The sequence below is a fragment of the Symphalangus syndactylus genome, chromosome 9, assembly GCF_028878055.3.
Source record: "Symphalangus syndactylus isolate Jambi chromosome 9, NHGRI_mSymSyn1-v2.1_pri, whole genome shotgun sequence".
In the NCBI taxonomy this organism is placed as follows: Eukaryota; Metazoa; Chordata; class Mammalia; order Primates; family Hylobatidae; genus Symphalangus; species Symphalangus syndactylus.
This window is the reverse complement of record NC_072431.2, coordinates 80680531-80701697: the sequence shown is the minus strand read 5'-3', so window position 1 is coordinate 80701697 and position 21167 is coordinate 80680531. Positions and strand designations below refer to the sequence as shown.

At 37.9% G+C, this 21167-nt stretch overlaps 1 protein-coding gene across 5 annotated transcripts in view; it reads left to right on the top strand.

The window, feature by feature from the left end:
* The window catches only part of VWC2 (von Willebrand factor C domain containing 2), a 158394-nt gene extending 138259 nt beyond the window's left edge, over positions 1–20135 (top strand). For 2 of the 5 annotated variants that reach the window (XM_063609572.1, XM_055293179.2), the window contains exon 4: positions 1472–2195. In XM_063609572.1, the coding sequence (XP_063465642.1) occupies positions 1472–1623 (152 nt within the window). In that variant the 3' untranslated portion in view covers positions 1624–2195. Of the gene's footprint in view, positions 1–1471; positions 6219–10606; positions 11794–19736 lie in introns of those variants that run through there. The other 3 variants (XR_008660127.2, XR_008660128.2, XM_055293178.2) reach the window with 3 other exon arrangements.
* Positions 20136–21167: the final 1032 nt, after the last annotated feature.

Here is a 21167-nt window from a genome sequence, read left to right as displayed (position 1 = left end):
GTTGCTCATAGCTGAATGAGATCTACAGGTATGAACCATAACACAAAGCCATTAATCTTTTAAAAAGATGTGTTTTAACTAACATTGGAACTCTTTCTGATACTCATCTCTCCATGTCCTTGATCTTAACATAAAGTGCAGATGTGACACATTTGTTGGCTGATATATTATAGCTGATATAGAATTGATTGAGAATTACAGAGATCCTCAATTCTCATGGAAGATTGTGAAAGATAGACTCCTGCAACACACTAAGATGGTGCTTCTCAAAGTGTGTTCCCAAACAAGTAGCATCCACATCACCTGAGAACTTATCAAAGCAAATTCTCAGGCCCCAACCCAAACCTAGTGAGTCACAAACTCTGCAAACAGTGTTTTCAACAGCCCTCCAGGCCATTGTAATGTATGGGAAAGTTTGAAAAGCTGCCCTAGGAGGCCTGGAAGGTACACTGAATTTATATCACTTCAAGCAGTTTGCTTGTTTTAAGGTATCTCTGCCAAAAGTGTCCTGAAGAAGGCTGGTTCTTTGAAGGTCTTAGTTATGCTTTTTCTGTGAGTATTTAGAATTAATTAAACCAAATGGTTGCATATTTTAGCCCCAAAATGGAATAGTTAATGAAAGTCACAGTGTTGTCTCATAAAAATTTTAAATGGGCTGGGCGTGGTGGCTTACACCTGTAATCCCAGCACTTTGGGAGGCCAAGGCGGGCAGATCACGAGGTCAAGAGATTGAGACCATCCTGGCCAACATGGTGAAACACAATCTCTACTAAAAATACAAAAATTAGCTGGGTGTGGTGGCACGCCCCTATAGTCCCAGCTACTCTGGAGGCTGTGGCAGGAGAATCGCTTGAACCCAGGAGGCGGAGGTTGCAGTGAGCCGAGATCGTGCCACTGCACTCCAGCCTGGCGAAAGAGGAAGACTCTGTCTCAAAAAAGAAAAAAAATTAAATGGCATTGGTTTCATTTCAGAACAAAAGTAGAGTATTTCATATTACTGAAATTATAACTTTGCCACTGTCCTTCATAAAGAAACTGAATAAAGTATGTACCATTGGCCAGGTGCAGTGGCTCATGCCTGTAATCTGAGCACTTTGGGAAGCCGAGGTGGGTGGGTCACTTGAGGTCAGGAGTTCAAGACCAGCCTGGCCAACATTGTTAAACCCCATTTCTACCAAAAATACAAAAACTAGCTGGGTATAGTGACATGCCCCTGTAATTCTAGCTACATGACAGGCTGAGGCGGGAGAATTGCCTGAATCCGGGAGGCAGAAGTTGCAGTGAGGTGAGATCATGCCACTGCACTCCAGCCTGGGTGATACAGCAAGACTCTGTCTCAAAAACAAACAAATACACACACACACACACACACACACACACACACACATATACACTATAATGCTTAATACCTAATTATATATATTATATATTTATGCACACATATAGTATAAAACGTTTTTCTGCATTTCAGGTCCAAACTGCTTTGCAGAAACTGCGGTGATCCCTGCTGGCAGAGAAGTGAAGACTGATGAGTGCACCATATGCCACTGTACTTATGAGGAAGGCACATGGAGAATCGAGCGGCAGGCCATGTGCACGAGACATGAATGCAGGCAAATGTAGACGCTTCCCAGAACACAAACTCTGACTTTTTCTAGAACATTTTACTGATGTGAACATTCTAGATGACTCTGAGAAATATTAGTCAAAGGAGAACACTTTTGATGAGGAATACTGGAAAATTGTTGGTACTTTTCCTTTTCTTGATAACAGTTACTACAACAGAAGGAAATGGATATATTTCAAAACATCAACAAGAACTTTGGGCATAAAATCCCTCTCTAAATAAATGTGCTATTTTCACAGTAAGTACACAAAAGTACAGTATTATATATTAAATGTATTTCTATAATCCCTCCATTAGAGAGCTTATATAAGTGTTTTCTATAGATGCAGATTAAAAATGCTGTGTTGTCAACCGTCCTCACTGTGTACCTGCATATCTTTTTCAGTTGTGATTCCATCACCCGGGAATGTTTCCCCTGCACATTTTCACAGGGCAGAGTCACCCATGAATGGATCGTAAGATATTAGGACCAATTTCCACTGAAACCCTGTTTAAATTCTATTTAATTACAGACGTATCTCTAATGTTGATGTCTACTTCACATAAATATATTTCCTTTTTATAATAATATATTGCTTTTATCTGCTTCATTCTCAGTCACTTGTGAAATGCAGGTGTAAAGATCACTAACTCACACTTTCTCAGTTCTTTCCCCTAAGCTCCTGTATTGTAGACCATAGGTAAGCACATACATAGATTTCATTCTTATTTACATTATTTTCTCTTCTAAGCATAACTTTAATTCATTCCCTAAACTGAGGAATAAAGTAGGCTGGAAAATTTGCATTACTGTTCCATCAAGCTGAAGCAGACAACAAAATAGCGGAGGAGTCCTTCGATTCTCCTAGGATAGTTAAGGAAAATCAAACTCCTAAACAAGTTTATATACCTGAAATCTAAATGTGCTACAGATATCTCAGCTGTCAGTTCAGTGGAATCATATTTGTTATCAGACTTGAGACATCTATCCTCCATAAACTACACAGTAAAATCTTGACTGATAACCTTGAATTAGCCACCCTTCACAAGCAGAGTGAGAAAGCAGTTATTCTGTTAAAACAAAGCTGAAGACCAAGTGTACTCCACAACTTTCCTAGTTATAATTCCAAACCAATTTCTTTTCTCTTCATTTGAACAGAGAACATAAAAAACCACTGCAAAGTCTTGCTAATCTAATCAATGCATAATAGAAAATAGTTCTACCTTTATCAATCATATCAGCATGCTGTGTGTTGATGAAAGAGGTAATTGGAGTCTCAATAGGTGTAGGATAAAAAAAGCAAAACTGTAATCACTATTTATGTCTTTAAAGGATTAAAATATATGTAATCATCATTTGAAGCCTCTAAAGGTATTTTTCATATTTTTGTTTATTCTAAAATTTTGCATCAAGAACCTATTAAGTACAAAGCATTTACAACAAGGGAATACGGCTTGATTTCTTGCCTTCTTGGACTTTTGGTCCCTGGCATAAGAAGTATATGAAATCATAATGTATTGTATTAGGAGCCAAACTAGAGACCAGCAAATGGAGATTAGAAAGCCTTCCTAATTAGAAGATGGAAAACATGAAAAAATCATTATATAAAAAATAATTCAATCATTAAAGACTGAATAACATTCAAGAAAAATGGATACATCTATCATAATTGAAAAATTAAACTATTGTGGACCTTAGTAAGTATAAAGATGCCACTGACTGAGTCATCAAAACATTACATATAGTCATTTAATTTTTATCTTGTTCATAAAGAACACCTTGAGCCAAAGGGACTACCGGTACATAGATTTCATGAAAATACTCAGGGGAATTATTAGCTAATTGCTCTCAGGTGTAATCAGCTTTCCAAAATTTAACCTTTGTATTAAAGACTGGTAGACATTGGCCATCCCTCCTTTATTCAAGGATGGATTGTTTGAGACACAGTTATTTAAAGTTGTTGTTTTGCTAATAAATGGCCCTAGCCCCCATGGGTAGGTGGGCCATTAGTAACCTCTTCTCTCTCCATCAGGCATGATGCAGTTAGAGACTCAGTCCATGCAGCTCAAAGTCTTCCTGTTTCCGTTAATAATAATTCCAACCAGAATGGATGATGAGCTCTGAAATAATTGCAATGGTGTTTTCAATGCTGTAAGAATTTCAGAAAACCTAGTATTTTGTTGCATATAGAGAGAATGAACCCAGTATCATCTTGGGAAATTAACTGACTCGCTTGCTCTAAACTTAGTTTGACCTGCAGGGTCACCAGCACACACTCCTAAGAGCTAAAGCTCAGTGGCTGTTATTACACCAAAGTAACTCCCCCCCGCATCTCTGATTTCAACCCCCTCATTCCTCTCTCTTCATAGAAATAATGCATAAACCAAACACATGGAAGAACTTGGATTTATGACACTGCATATACTCATTAATAATAATGGCATTATTTGCATTTTTGTCCAAGATCAACTTCTTGCAGTTAGACTTTCACAAATATATAGCTATCTCAGATTGACATTCTGTTTTCCTCCCCTCTGTTGTCAGAGAACTGTTTGCTGAGATTATCAACAACAAACTGTTCTATTCAATAAATAACCTGAATAACTGCCCAATAAAAAAGGAAAGTATAAGTTACTCAGTTTCAAAATGATATGGTTTGGAGATAGCACAGAAAAGCAGGCCTCAGAATTCAAGTATAGAAGTTCTGGAAAAGCCATAATCATTAAAATTCAAATAGGGCTGCTCTATAAGTACCTAATAATTGTTAAATGATTTGTTCAATTTAATAAACTAAATCGTGCTTACAAATGTATTAATGAATTTATTTCGAATTTTCAACCCATATTTAGATCTGAAAGTATAAAGCTACTTATGTAAGCAATAGAATGGTTCTGGCAATTATCTGATGTCTTAGAGGTTTTCAAGTTAAATTCATTCTTTCAGTGATAGGATACTTACTTGTTGGGTGGATTAACAATACTTTTTATTGACACTTCCCAGAAGTCTTGAGAAAAGTCATTTCAAAAACTTGTACTTCATCCCTGCATGCAACAAGTATTAGATGCACTCCAGTCCGGGCAAGTCCTGCTATAATGTTGTAGCTAGTGCAGATGGAGAGGCACAGTATCCTTGACATCAAGGGGTCTGTAAGCCTTGAAACTAATTTAGGTTTGATTATAATACTTTTAATCTTTTGATACTTAGAATTTCATCACCTGCTTTGTGCAGTAAAACATGCTGAGAAGAATTCTCCTACAGTTTTAAGTTTGTAACATCAATAATATGTTTAATAAACTTTCCTCCCTACTTCTCCAACATAAATGTTGCATTTATATAAGGTTAAAAGTCCTAAAACATCATAAAATTCGGATGCTTAATTTTTGTTTTTATTTTAAGCAGTGAAATGGGTCTTTAAATGTATACATTTTCTGAAACTTTCAAATATACACTGTTTCAAACAAGAATTGTTGGAAACTAAATCCATTATTTTAAATGTGAACTATTTAAACATGTAGAAAACAAAATTATAGACATAAACTATGATTTTAAAAATATTAACAATTTGCTAAATTTGCTTCAATGGGCAAGAGATCAATCCTATTTTCATTGTTATTTTTAATATCATATTTTTCCCCAACATAATGTAATAAGCAAAGAAGAGTATCAGATGTACAAATAAGCACCATTGGTAAAAACATACATGCTTCTTTGGCCAACATAATTTGTAACTTTCTTACTGAACCTACTTACCTACTATATTTTTTTTCCTCACTAGTAGCATCTGATGGTTGATACAGTCAGTAACTATTCTGAAGAATTAGATTAAGAGAGAACAATTTACTTATTCAGGAATAAGTGCATTTTTACAGTACACATTTTTCACATGCCAGCTGCAACTTCCAAAGATCAGGTTCTCATTGCTCCGTAGCACAGATTAAACAGCCTACTTATGTCATATCCTCACTTCACACCAACCTCTTCAGTCTATTATTTTAGTTTTCTAAATGTAGATCCAGTTTTCAACTGAATTCTTTATTTTGAGGATTCCAATCACACACAAAATAACATCCAAACTCCACAACATGGAAGACTGAGGTCTTCACAATTAGATAATGGACCACACCATGACCCAGGCCCCTGCGGCTGGTGAGACTTCTGGGCCCTGGGTACCACGGACTATACTCTAAACATGGTCTCTACTATCTCAGATCCTGCCCCGAGTGTCCTTTGCAGCATGTTGAGATATTAGCCATTTTCAATGTCCAATTCAAGTGCCATTGCTAGTAAGAAGGCTTCTGTAGTTCTTATTGGAAGAATTGTCACTCTATGTCCCAGTAATAGTACTAATTTGCTTTCTTATTTTAACATATCATTTAGGAATCATACCATAGTTTGCATAATAGTTAATTTTATGCCTGCTCCTTCTATTATTTACAAATCCCTTTATTTTGGGCTGTGAGATACTCAATTCCCAAAACATCACCCAATATCTATATGTTAAAGGCTTGTTGAATTGTATTCAATCTATTAGTTCAGAGTTATTTGCTATTCTTGTTTAAGGACAATGTATGTATTAAAGAGCAACTAAAAGCTCCCATTACTGTTTGCCAACCCAGTTGTCTTTTGATTTCTCTGTCAACTTGCAAGTATCAAATATCTAGGTCACAGAACCTGGAGACACACCAAATACCCCAAATACCCCATGGTAGTTTTGGGATGAACTCTGATGGCTATCGACCATTTCTGGTGCAAGTCAGAAAAAAATTGCTTTTAGTATGAAATTTTTGATGCTGAAGAAAGTTGATTGTATTGAAGAGACACTGGCCCTTTATGATAAAGGAAGTCAAGTTTACAGTTTTGATATTTATTTACTTTCTTATTTCTAATTTTTGGAAAACAATTTTCTTCGACTTTCATTTGTGATATTGATCATCTCTGCATGTTTTAATCTTTCTACATAACATAATTAAACACCTCGGTAGGTATCTAGTGAACTGATACAATAATGAGCTGAGTCATTTGTACAGAAATATAGTAGCTTCCATAACCTGAATGATAACTATTTAAAAGTGATGGTTGTCGAAATTTTACTGTAGTGTCAAATTTCACTTTAAATTTTGCAAAGCACCTGCTATTCTAGCCTTAACACAAAAATTTAGAAACTAAATCCAATGCCTAATTTTTAAATGAATAAATCCTATTGAATATTAACTGACACTGACAATCACCCTGAAAAGTATTCAGCCAAAGTTTCAATAGAATTAGGAAACTTAAATGAAAATGTGCTCTCAGTGCTTGGCCCATGAGCAGTTTATGATTTAAGACACGCATACTGTTTAACTCTTTCCTTTAAAGTTCAGAAAAGCACATAAAGCCTCTGGCTGACCTATTATATAGGCACAGAATTATCAAAAGCAATCAAAGTATGTACCTAAAGTCAATTTAGTATATTATGAATACAGCCTGATGACTAAACACAATTGCAAATATTGCGACTTTAGTTTTTAATTCAATTTTCAGTAAGTAGAAACAGTTCTCAATTTTATTTGGTATCTAATTATATTAAGACCAACATATACATTAAAGTGCATTTAGATGATTAATATTTAATGATCATTATTTTATTTAATGATTAATATTTTCCATTATTTGAATTTCTGTAATTTATGTTTTAGAAAGAACTGTTTCCAAACACATTTTATGGAAAGATTTCATTTTTCCATTCCCTTTACTTTTATATTTACATTGTCAAATAAATACAGTTCTATTTTCATTTCTATTAGACTTCAGGGTTTATTCTTTTCCTAAGCATATAATTCTTATAATGGAAAAAAGTGAAAAGTATCCAGTAAGTAATATAAACCTATGAAACTCTTAATGATCTTTATATTACCAAGTAGTTTCATAGTTTTGAAAAGCCATTCTTAAGCAATTGGTGAATGTATATCATCGGCCAAAAGTTATGCTAGGTTTCCTTCACTTATTATCACATTTAACCTCACAGCTCTCCCAAATTTTGGGTAATGCTATCCCCTTTGTTGCAGAAAAGTAAATACAGGCTCAGGGAAATTTAAAAACTGCCTTAAGATTCAGTCTAGTGAATGAGAGGCTGAGTTAAGAATCCAAATCTGCTTTATATCAGAGCCCATGATTTGAAGTCTTATCATTTGTGTTTAGGTCAGGGACCTCTAGAAATTAGACAGAAATTTCCAAAATGGTCTTTACCCCACTCCCCATAAATAAGATAATGAATAGCAACACTGATCCCTAATTCTAGAATGTCAGTCTTGATACTTGTCAAAGTAAATAGTAGCTCCTCACAAAAATGTTGTAGCCTCCCTAGTCTAAATGCTTATGCTATATTTTGATTCCTAAATCTAGAGATCTCTTTTTAAAAATAGTATTGAAGCATCAGGTTGTTCAGGTATGATTCTCACGTTGAAATTTACAAAATATAACCAAATATTGTGACCCAGTTTTCCTGAAGCCAAGAGAAGTAAACTGCCATTTATTAGGTGATGATTATATGGCAAACAGTACAATTTCAAATTTCAAATTCTTTTATCTGATTTATTCATTTTATCAACTCTGCTGTGTTGATGAGGAAGTCAACATATGGTGGGTAACTTATCCAAATTTCAGTGATGGGCTGGGCGTGGTGGCTCACGCCTATAATCCCAGCACTTTGGGAGGCTGAGGCAGGTGGATCAGGAGTTTGAGGCCAGCCTGACCAACATGTGAAACCCCATCTCTACTAAAAATACAAAAAAATTAGCTGGGCATGGTGGTGCATGCCTGTAATCTACTCTGGAGGCTGAGGCGGGAGAATCCCTTAAACCCAGGAGGTGGAGGTTGCATGAGCCGAGATCGTGTCATTGCACTCCAGCCTGGGTGAAAGAGCGAGACTCTGTCTCAAAAAAAAAAAAAAAAAAAAAAAAAAAAAAAAAAAAAAAATCAGTGATGGAACTGAGGCCAAATCTGTCTGGTTCCAAAGCTATCCTGCATGGGGCACAGTCAGGACTGGAATGGATAGCTCTACCTGCTTCCAAATATTCTTCCCTGGGGAGCGGCTGTGAGTCTTACTGAATTGATTTATTCATTGCATTCTATTTGTCAAATGCAATTTAGGCCTGGGTGATAGAGTCATATATGGTCTTTGGACCCATAAAGCTCTGAGTCAAGGACACCAGCAGATATCCTTAAACTAATAAAAAAAGCGATGGCATCACATGCCATTTTGAACTTTTGCATTAAAGTCATAAACTTACATCAGTATTACAATTTATACTTTTAAGCAAAGTTTTGCCATTTTCTGATACATAGTAGCTAGTGATAAAATTATGAAGTTACTATTGTATGTTCCAATGACACAAAAAACTAAGTGCCTGCTTGGGCTAGTTACACTCTGCAGTATACCCTGGTTTATTGTGAGGATTAAATAAAAAATCCTCACAAACCCCAATTTAATTTAATATAGATTAATTATAAAAGTAATCTACCCATGTTACATAATGTTAAATCTATAGTTTCAAAGTATATGCTCTTTCTTAAAACAAAAACAAAGATTGTCCCCACTCCAAACAATAACAGCAATGGTGAAGGCTGTGGGTGGACAGAGGTAGTGCCACTCATCCCTGGGGGCTCAGCTGCCACCGGCCAGGTCTATCTACTGCCCCCACCCGCTCTGACTGTTTTCTCTCAAGAAAAAGATTTTCATTTTAAAATAGGCATCAGTGCAATAAAGAAGCTTGATATAAAAATCATTATGTTCTATATATGTTTTTGTAGGTTTTAGATTAATTATGGCCAACTGATACCTTAAAATATTTGTTACAAATAACACTGAAGTGAGATTCAAAATTGTGCCTTCTATTGAAGCCAAGAAAGTAAATGTCTTTAACATATACATAATCGTGTTTTTTTTGGTACAATAAACAGCATACCTACACTTCCGAGGACAAATTATGTTATATAATAACCAGGAGGGAAAATAAAAGGAGACATTAATTTGGATATGGAAGCAAAATGGAAATGTTGAAATTCAGAGAAATATAGAGCAAAACAGAGGTTTGTCTGAAACATTTAGAATATTAAGAAGTATGCCTAAAAAACTCAAACATTTTAATACACGATGAATCCTTTTCTTAAGGAATAAAGGAAAATAATAAAAGTGGTATTTGGATGAGATAATTTTCCTTTAAATTTATTCCTCAGAATGATGTAAATTTTCCAGCTGGAAGCTCATCTTTCTATACATGCATGCATCTATACAAATGGTTAAACAGTTACTCTCTCAATTCGCTGGGATAGGAAAGGTGGATATAAATATAAGCAAGGGTCTGATTAAAACAAGACAAAACAAACAAAAGACAAGAGAAGCACTGCATTGTTGGCCAGAAATTCCTTTTAAGTCAGACTTAAGTCACAGAAAGTTGTACCTAAGCAGTGAAGGATGTAGTGGAACAGAGAGAGACTCTACTTGGCCGAGTTTGCTATTCTCATTTGTCAATGTCAATACAGCTACATAAAGTTCACAACTATTTGCACATAGCTATAAATATAGCATGAATAAAACACATATGTATTTGTGTTATTTACTATTTATAATTTGAATTAATGTTGAAAATAATTTTAAATACTTGTTCCATAAACTCAGTATTTGAAAACTTAAAAAAAAAAGCCATTTTAAATAACATCATTTACCAAGCCTGCGTGATGCTTTACAAGGTACCTGATGAATGTAAAATTATAGCTTTTTGTCTTCATTTCTAATAGACTGTTATAGGGGAAATGTACTAAAATGTTGTACTTATTACATTTATGAATTTCAGACAGTTTCTATAGACTGAGAACAATCATATGTTTTTATAAATTATTTGGTGAAAGTTTTCCAGTAAGTGTTCATGTCCTGTACAAATTTATTAAACAACATCAATTTTACCTAACAACTGTAACCACTAATAAATCATCAGTCACCACTTTTCCTGCATATCTGACAGATGGAGAACACTGTGCTTAGTGTTGAAGATACCAAAGGGAACTCAAGTGAGGGGAAAAGAGGAGAGCAAACTGATCAAAAGGGAATGCCCATGATGCTTTCAGGAAACCAGGGTGAGAACATGCTGGCTGGAGGATGGGTCTGGTTTCCAGCAGAGATGATAGGAGTTAAAAGGCATAGGTGAGTTGTTGCCATCCCTGGCCTGAGCCTTACTCCATAGCTATAGAAACACAGTCTCTAGAAACAAAGGCCAGAGCATCCTTTTAACATTTATATCATAAGTATTCTCAATAAACGTTTGCAATTTATTTGCTTTAATGTAACTTGGCAGTAAAGACTTTGGCCTTTGGAGGTCTGATTCTAATCCCAGTTCTACCACTTACTGGTTATTTATCAGGTACACGTTACCTACCTCTTTGTAACTCAGATTGCTCATCAGTAACATGGGGAGAGTGGTATCAACCACTAAGAGGATTAAATGAGTGAATATTTGTAAAACACGTAGCCTAGAACAGATAAACATTTATAAAGCACAAGATCTATTTAAAGTGTTTATAACATAATACATTGGAATATGAGACTACTGAACATTTTGAAGATTCTAATAAATGAATAATTTAATTTAGCGCTCATTTGAAAAATATTTTATCCTCATGTTTAAATTTAACATATATAATTTATGTCTTAGTTTTTATCCCATTTATATATATATTTACCAGAAAAATGTTTTGTAATACCTTAATTTTATGTGGAGCTGAATTTAAATAATTAGGCCTAATTTGTATGTATTGTTGGATGGGTATGTGTATTGACATGATTTATAAAATAAAGTATTTATTAAACTGGGTTTTGCACTTCCAAGTAGAGTCACATTTAAGATAATCCTTTGAAATACTTTAGCTTTTGAAAGTAGATTAAGCAAGATAAATAAAATGTATGTATGTCATTAAAAATACTTAAAATTCTTTAAATATTTTGAGTTATTTAAAATATAATCCTTGAGGCTCACTCAAATATGTAACTTTAATTTCTCTTATTTAAATGAAAGATGGACACTGCTGTACCCTGAAGTAGCATCTATAATATAATATCCCATGGAATTGACTGTGATAATACATTTCTGCTTTGTCATTTCTAAAAGTAAATGTAATGATTATGAAACCACATATCGAGAAATATGGACTAACAGTAAGTAAATATCTTAGATTCAGATTTCTTTTTTTAATGGAAGCACTCTAGAGGCTCCTCTGTGCTGGCTTGGAGAAAGGCTTTTTAAAAACTAATTAAAACCAAAAAGTATTTTTTCTTAAGGCTACGAACTTCCCATTCTGGAACTGGAAGATTAGGCAATTTAGAACAATCCTTCTGCCAAGAGCAACTGGAAAAGCTGGGCAGAATAGACAGTTTTTCCTGAAGCCAGTGGAGAACTAAATACTTAGGAAAACCTACCAGACCAACGGCTGGAAAAGCCCAAATTAGAGTTTAGTCTGGCATTCTGAGCATTTTTCCCTGCGTACATTTCCTATTGGAATAGCATGCTGAGAAGCTGAATAGCACTTTTTGACATTTCATGGAAAAAATGGAGTAAAATTTAGAATCTGGGTATACAAAGGTGGGTAACCTCCCTATATGTGTTTTTAGCCCCACTGGGCTGCATTCAAGCTGCAGAGCTGATCTGAGGCTACACAAATACAATGGAGCAGAAACAACAATAGGTTCATTATCACAGTCTCCTAATGATGGAATAATCAGACCCAGATATAAAATAAATCTATATTCAAAGACTATAGGACAAAATTGGAAATTTCAGCAGAGGATTAGAAACCTAAACTGACCTAGCAAAATTGAAAAGAACCAAAAAAAGGTTTTTTGAACTGCAAAATGTAATAACTGAAATTAAAGACTTAGTTGACTGGATTTAACAGATTAGAAACAACTTAAGAGAAAAGAGTGAATCTGAAGACAGATCAAATGAAAAGAAGTACAGATAGAAAATGCAGAAGAGGTAAAGAATGTAGCAGATACTAATTTGAAGTGGAAAAGGATAGGATGGAACAGAAAAACAATGGTTAGAAAGAAACTGGCTGATGGGCTTCTAAAGTTGATGACAGACGATAAAACAAAGAATTCCCAACTAGCAGTGCTACAGTGAAAGGAAGAAAAAATGACAATCATAAAGGCAGCCAGAGGAAACAGATTCCATGTAAAAAAGAATTATGACAATTGCGAATGTCTGATGCATGTTTAATATTCTTATCTTTGGATAAGAAAAGGAATTCTGAAGGCAGTTAAACATCTTTAATATGCTGAATGAAAAGAACTGCCAACTTAGAATTCCATACATATAATTAATGCCCTATATAGTATACAGCTGTGACTTATTAAGACCTAATACTTATTGGTGCTTTTATCATTTTTATAGACAATGCATTAACTATTTCCTCACCGTGTCTACTGTTTTGCTATATCTTAATTCTGTGTGTTTTAAATATGAAAACCTTCTTCTTCTTCCTCCTCCTCCTCCTCCTCTTCTTCTTCTTCTTCTTCTTCTTCTTCTTCTTCTCCTTCTTCTTCTTCTCCTCCTTCTCCTTCTCCTTCTTCTCCTTCTTCTTCTTCCTCTTCCTCTTCTCCTCCTCCTCCTCCTCCTCCTTCTTCTTCTTCTGTCATTACTCATTTAGCCACAACCCCACATTTGCCATTTTCTTGTTTTTTATTGCTTCCTTCACCTTTCATTGTAAATCCTTTTCCCTCTGCCCGAAGACTACTCTTTAATATTTCTTTCAGTGAATTTCTACTGGTGATAATTTTTCAGCTTTCATTTCATTAAAATATATTTATTTAAATTGCATTTTTAAAGAATAAGGTTATAGGCCGGGCACGGTGGCTCACGCCTGTAATCCCAGCACTTTGGGAGGCCGAGGCAGGTGGATCACCTGACGTCAGGAGTTCAAGACCAGCCTGGCCAACATGGTGAAGTCCTGTCTCTATAAAAATACAAAAATTAGCTGGGCATGATGGCAGGTGCCTGTAATCCCAGCTACTTGGGAGGCTGGGGCAGAAGAATCGCTTAGACCTGGGAGGCAGAGGTTGCAGTGAGCCAAGATCGTGCCATTGCACTCCAGCCTAGGTGACAGAGCGAGACTCTGTCTCTAATAATAATAATAATAATAATAACGTTATAAAATGGTAAAAGCACAAATAAGTACTAGATTTTGATAAGGCAAGGAGGCATTCCATAATTTACAGGGTAATTTTTTATATGTAGCAGTGAATGAACAGGAGACAAAATGTTCATAAAATACATAAATACCTGAACAACAGAATTAACCAAGCTGACCTAGGAAACAGATGCATAATTCTTCATGAAAAAATTGCAAAATACAAGCATGTGGAAAATTTACAAACAATGACTTTACTCTGAGCTATAAAGTTTCATTATAAAGCATTGACATCACATGAATTATAAATCCTGACAATTCAATTAAACCCTAACTCAACAAGAAAAGCTATCACTAAATAAAATGTCTCCATATGTTGCAAATTAAGAAACAAAATTCCAAGATGGGTGAGGTGGTACACACCTGTGGTCCCAGCTACTCAGGAGGCCAAGGTCAAAGGAGAAGTCACAATAGAATGGAAAAGGGGCTGTCACTGGAGACTCTGCAATGTTAAGAAGATAATAAAATTATATTATGGGAAACTTCTGGTTCTGTCAAGATAGACTAGCCCCATTTCTCCTGGGTTCTCCCTCTTACTAATAAAAACCCTTGACATAATACAACAAACAACCATAAAAAACTCTGAAAGTTGGAATGAAGGCGGTGGCTGCCCAAGGACTTCAGGATTTGAGGAACGACACCCCAGTCTGTTCCATGGTTTCCTTATTGCCTCCCATAAATCCCAGGCCCACCAACAGGCACCGACCATAAACACTCCAAGAAAACCCAATGCACAGGAAAAGGATGATCTAACAGCAAAAAACCTTTCTGGCTATGTGCACCCGACTCCAGGTAAACAACTACCTACCTCTGATTTGAATGGGCCCAGCAGGAGCTGGCCTCTTCATCTACTCTCCAGGCATGAAAGCAGGCAGCACTCCTGACCCGTTTGGTGGTATCTGGTCCATTTCTGCACCTCCTGTGCTGAGAAGTGGTCTAAGTCCTGGTCATATGTTCTTTTGTGCAGGATTCCATGAGTGGGCATCAGCCCTCCTATTAGCCCCTGGATGGTGGTGAGATATATGTACACAGATATAGTATGTACACACACACAATGAGTATGTATACATCCCTGTAAAGATGAACCAGTGGACAGGGGCCAGATGGCACTAATTTGCTACTGAGTGGATGATTGGTGTCCCTGGGGAACAGTGCTATATCAGGCCCCAGTGTTAGACTCTGTTCCAGATAGGTTAGACATTCAGAGGTGGTGGTAGCTAGACAAGCCTGGGAAAGCAGCTGTCCATGCTTTTGGGTGCATATGTCACTCCATCGCTCTATCCTGGCCGCTCCCTCCATAGGTCTATGTGCGGTTCTGGTGGAGCTGATGATGAAAGATGGCCAATGCCAATCACCTGGAAAAAGTTACCTACTTGGTTGTTCAGAGCCTCTTTTAAGGTACGTGTTTTCTGCTGAGTGTTAACTATGTGATTGAAAAGTCTTCACACTTTGCACTCATGCCCATGTGTCCATCCACAGGCTTCTGCCTCAGACCTCCTTGTCTCCAGTCTTTTGGTCTTTCCTTCCAGGCCCCTGGCTGCAGCCACATCATTGGCCGCTGTCAAAGAATTATACATATTCTCCCTTCTCCACTGTTTTTCAGGTCTCCCTCTAGAATAGGGCAGTCACTATCAAATTTTGGCTTCACCCACTGACAGAACGCATAAATCAAGCTTGGGATTTTTCCTCATGTGAGCTTGGGGAAGGGAAATGGTATGATTGTTGTGGGTAATTTGGGAGTTTGGTCTGTCAGCGAATGTAGCCTACTTGGGCCCTCAGGACCTGCTCGGACTCAGTCCTGAATGGACTGCTGTTGGGTCAGTGGACTCTGCATAATGGGCAGTTCTGTGTAGTCACTTGGTGCCCCATAGTTAAGCATTCCATCTGCCTGTAGTTCTTGCATTATTATCTCTACCTTTCCTCCCATCAATCCTGGCCAATAGAGAAAACCCACCAATTAGGTGTTTAGCGATGCTGGTGCTGCTCAGACAACAAGTGTGTCCCTGATAGTGCCATGAATGGTGTGTCCTTGAGTCCTCTTGTGGGACATAATGCTCTGTTGGGTTTTTTTTAACTTCACATAATTTATCAGCTCCAGCATTCCCAATTCCATCAGCTTCTCTATTCCTTCTTCTACCACCTGCAGCTTAGGCATTTCTCATTTACTGTGTTGTCCATCACTTTTTCTGGCAGTAAGTTTGCCCAAAGTCTTCAATCTTGTTAAAGCCCTCAGTTTCTCATTCCTTTTCAAACCATCTGCTTCACTTAACAGTTGCCAGCCAATTTTGCTGTCCTTGGTGGCACCCTTATCTCCTTCTTAGGCCTAAGCCATAACCCTGCATACACAGGCCACTCAGAAGGGTACCCTCTTTGCCCACGGGGTGGGCAGTGAATGAATCTCAGAGCCCCATCCCACTGCCTGTATTCTCAGACCACTTCTGGCTCCTGGCATCACTTGGGTTACTTTGGATCCTCTGAGGAACTGTCACACAAATAGGATTAGACATGTAAGAGATGTATTATAGTTTAAAATGTCTGTGAGAGAAAAAGGGAAGGAAGAGAGGAGAGGCTGGGAGATCCTCTGCATAATAATGCAGGAGAGCAGGAAGGAGGGAAGGCCTTAGACTCCAGTTAGCTTTGAGAAGCAACTGGCTGCAGAGGAGCAGCCCTCCAGCCATAGCGGCCGCAGGAAATTCTCGCATAGCCGGGAAAGACCAGCAGCAGGCCTCTGCTGTACTCAGTCTAGAAGCACAGACGCAGCGCAAACACAGTGGAATCAGAGTGCAGCAGTGGAGCCACTGGTCAGTGACTCCTTACAGCAGAAGGTCAGAGAGCCACATTTTCATAGCTGCCATACCTTCATTCTGTGCCATTACCAACCCCACCTATATTGGGTGTTGCCGTCTTTAATTAACTTTTACCACAGAACAAGAGAGTAATCAGATATGCCACAGAGGATCTCCCCATCTCTGTTGTGTAATGGCAACCCGATTTCCCCCTGATGTTTAGGATCAATCACTGCAGCCAGTACAGTAACTTATTTTGTGCCAGCTGGTTCAACAACATGAGGTGGCAGTCCTGGGTTTCAGTTTATTAGAAGCATTCCTCCCTTGGGAACTATGACTTCCAAACTAGCAGAGTCCAAAATTACAGAGACAGGAAGCAAATGTTTTGCTAGTGGATATCCAGGGTAGTAGTGAGAATCTATTCCCATCAACACCCCTCCAACCCATACACAATTCTGAGACCCATGAATCTTAATCATGGAAGCAACAGCGCCATATATTAGAGTCATATTGGAAGGGAGAGTTCTAGGGGCTTCCACTATGACCTCCTTACAGTGTTCACAAAAACACCATTGGCCACAGAACCAAAGAGGGTGATTTGGCAAATTGCTATTAGTTGCTGATTTAGAGCAAAAAAATCACACCCAGGAGGAAATTACACTAGCTCAACTAAGCGATGTCACCCAGCTGGCACCATAAGCGTACTCAGCAGCCCATTCCACCATTCTATTACTCCAGATGCTACAAGGTAATGGAGAACGTGGTACGACCAATGAATTACATGAGTATGAGCCCACTGCCACATGTCATTAACTGTGAGTTCCCTGATCAGTAGCACTGCTGTGAGGAATATGACAGCAATAAATTTATTTAGTAAGTCTACAGATGGTGGTTTTGGCAGAAATACTGTAGTCAGGGAAAGCAAATTTGTATCAGATTTCAATATGAACACAGCATTGCCCCTCTCATGATGAACTTGATCCAATGTAATCAACCTGGTACCAGGTGGCTGGCTCTCTCCCTGGTCAGTGTTGCCATACTGGGGGCTCCTTGGTGGACTCTGCTGTTAGAAAATTGGGCACTCAGAAGAGCTGTAGCTAGATTATGCCTTAGTAACCATGTAGACCTTCCATCTTTGTTTTCATGGCCACTTTGTTCATGAGCCTATTGGCAAGGAAGAAAGAGGCTGACCAATGCCCACAGGAGTCATGTTGTCCACTGGGTTACTAAGGCTATTTGCTGAGTTTCTCATTAGTGTGCATTCCTACGTGCTGTGTGCTTGTTTGGAGATATCTAGTTACATACACTTTTCTCACAACACCATCACCAAATTTCCAATCTTATTCCTTCTATGCCTCTGATCAGTGGGCCAAATTGTTGACTTATTGCTTAAAAATCTGTGCAATCCATACTTCTAGTCATCTATCATTCTTAATAAGGTGGACAGACTGGTGTACTTCTCAGAGCCTTATCTATTGACATTTCTCTTCCCCACTCTCCTTCAGGACCACCCCTGTGGGTAGGGCTGTCTACTTTTGGCTGCTGCCAACATACTATGTACAGCACTCTATAAGTGATGCTCAGATTTCATAAAGAACTTCCCATGAGGTCACAGGTGCAGGCTGAAGTGGGGTGGCAGGAATGGAAACCATGAAGGTCTGAGCCACTTGGTTGTGCAACTTGCCACTCCCTCTGGACCTGCTTGAGCCCAATCTTGTACACACCAATACACCATTCCCAGTGGATAAAAGAGTGCTGCTATGCCTACCCAACTCAGTGGGTTAGATAACGCCTGGCTCAGTGGGTTAGATAATGCCTACCTCATGATGTAGCTCAGATTACATAGTAACTTGTTGGCCCAAACTGGAACCAGCACCAATCCAAAAGCTGTTTCTCAAAAGGAGAATAGTTATCTACAGAGAATAGCATGGCTTTCTCTAACATCCTAAAGGTTCACACTGTGATCCTCACCTCTAGGAACCTGTCCAAGAGTCCACACAACACCTTTATCTGCTATGATACTCTGAGCATGCTTGTACCACTGGGTCACATTTTCCAAGCAGAGAGCACCTCTCACAGTGGCCTGAAATGGTTGCAGAGCCAGTTTCTGCTCCAAGCCTCATTCAAAATTGGCAGGCTTCCCAGTGACTTAAGAAATGAGCATGCCCGATGGAATTCGAGCATGCCCAAATCAAGAGGGTCCTCCTCACTCTAGGCATTGAGCCTCTTTCTTGATTAAAGAAGTCAGATAAATGTGTCCATAGTCATGGAAGGATATGAACATGCCCTGGATCACAGGAAGATGAACTGGATGCAGAAAGAAGGAGAGATGCACCTCCGCATCTTTTGTCACCATGCTTGATCAGGATGATACAACACAACACAACCCAGCAAAAGAAAACTGTACTGCCCCTGAAAAATCCAAATCTGGCCGATGACAGCCTGTGAGTGTCTTAGGCCTCTGACTTCTCAAAGAAGGTGAACTGAAATATAGTGCAGCTTCCAGAAAGGGAAATGCAAGGAATAAGGAAGACAACCACACAGGATAGAACCAGGGACCAACCAACAAACTAAAACCAAGTTGATAGCAGGAAGGTCTCACTGTATCATGTCCACCTGGATAAGTACTGAGATGAGTTTTGCTTTCCTCCATTTTCTGCATGGGAGTTTTAAATTACTCTATTCTTTCTCATGCATTTTATGAGGTGGGGGCAGATAAACTGTCTAGACCATATGAGCCCTAGACCTGATGCAAACTTCTACATATCATCCGTGACTCAAAATGCATCAACTGAGATGCAGTAATTGGATGACAGTTTGAAGTTGTATTACATGCAGAGGAGAATGGGGACATTAAATGTACATGTTACTAATGTGAAGGGTGTTTATCAATGCACACAAGTTAAAGAGATGATTTGTATAAGAAAAAGACACTGGCCTGTTCAACACTCATTCAAAGTCTTTGTCCCCTTTTAAATTTTTTTCTCTATTAATGAGAATTTAAAAATGAAGGTATCAATTTCTAGTCTCCCTTATAGTATCAGGTAAGCCTGTGACACTATTCTGTTCAATATAATGTAAAAGTCCTGTAGAGGGTTTTTCATTTTTATTTTTTTTTTCTGAATAGAAGGCAAATTAAGAGCGTGGAGGCATAAGAGCACCTGCAACCATGAGGACAAAAGCTGCACTAAGGACTGGGGGCAAGAGTACAAGTGGTCTGAGGTCAGGAGGATGCTGCAGAACCACTGCACCAACTAAGGGGAACCACTGAATCAGGGCCCTCAGGATCTTGCCACAAAACCAAATTGTAACTGACACACATCTTCACCATTACCAGCTGTGTAAACCTGGGAAGGTATTTAATTATTGTGACTCATTTTCCTCATGTACTAATTAGAGTAACAATAACTCACAAACTCGGGCAAATTAAATATGAAAATCTATGTGATGGGTTTCAAACAAAACCTTTCACATAATAAACACTCAATAAATAACTATCATCAGCAACAGCAACATTATTACATGAAGAAAGTTAAACCTCACCAATACTAAAAAAAAATGAAAATTAACAGAGGAAGAAACCATTTCTATATATCACATTAAATGAATGACTTTTTCTCCAGTATCAGATACTGGAGAACATGCAATAAAATACGTATTCTGATATATCATTGGTGGTACTAGAAATTGGTATAATCCTTAGAAAATACACTTGGCAAATGGTCCAGAAGATTAGAAATACCTAAACCTAGCAATTCTACTTCTGGGTATTTAGCATGAAAAAAACTTTAAAATACCACAAAATCTAAAGTAAGAAGATGTCAACTGTAATGCAACATATAATAGTGAAAACTTGGAAGCAATAAAAATGTCCAACAATTAGAACAGCTTAACCATATGATTTGGTTTGTCTCTATGTCCCACTTAAATCTCACCTTGAATTGTAATATTCCCCACATGTTGTGGGAGGGCCCAAGTGGGAGGTAATTGAATAGTGTGGCAAGTTTTTCCTGTGCTGTTCTCATGATAATGAATAAGTCTCACAAGATCTGATGGTTTTATAAAGGGAGAGTTCTGCTGCACATGCTCTCTTGCCTGCCACCATGTAAGATGTGACTTTGCTCCTCATTTGCCTTCTGCCATGATTGTGAAGGCTTCCCTGCCATGTGGAACTGTGAGTCAATTAAGCATCCTTCCTTTATAAATTACCCAGTCTTGGGTATGTCTTTATTAGCAGTGTGAGAACAGAATACAGTAAATCGGTATTGGGAGTGGGGCACTGCTGAAAAGTTACCTGAAAATGTGGAAGCTTTGGAACTGGGTAACAGGCAGAGGTTGGAACAGTTTGGAGGGCTCAGAAGAGGACAAGAAAATGTGGGAAAGTTTGGAACTTTCTAGAGACGTATTGAATAGTTTTGCCCAAAATTCTGATAGCAATATGGACAATGAAGTCCAGGTTGAGATGGTCTCAGATGGAAGAGGAACTTGTTGGAAACTGGAATAAAAGTCATTCTTGCTATGCAAAGAGACTGGTGGCATTTTGCCCTGCCCTAGAGAT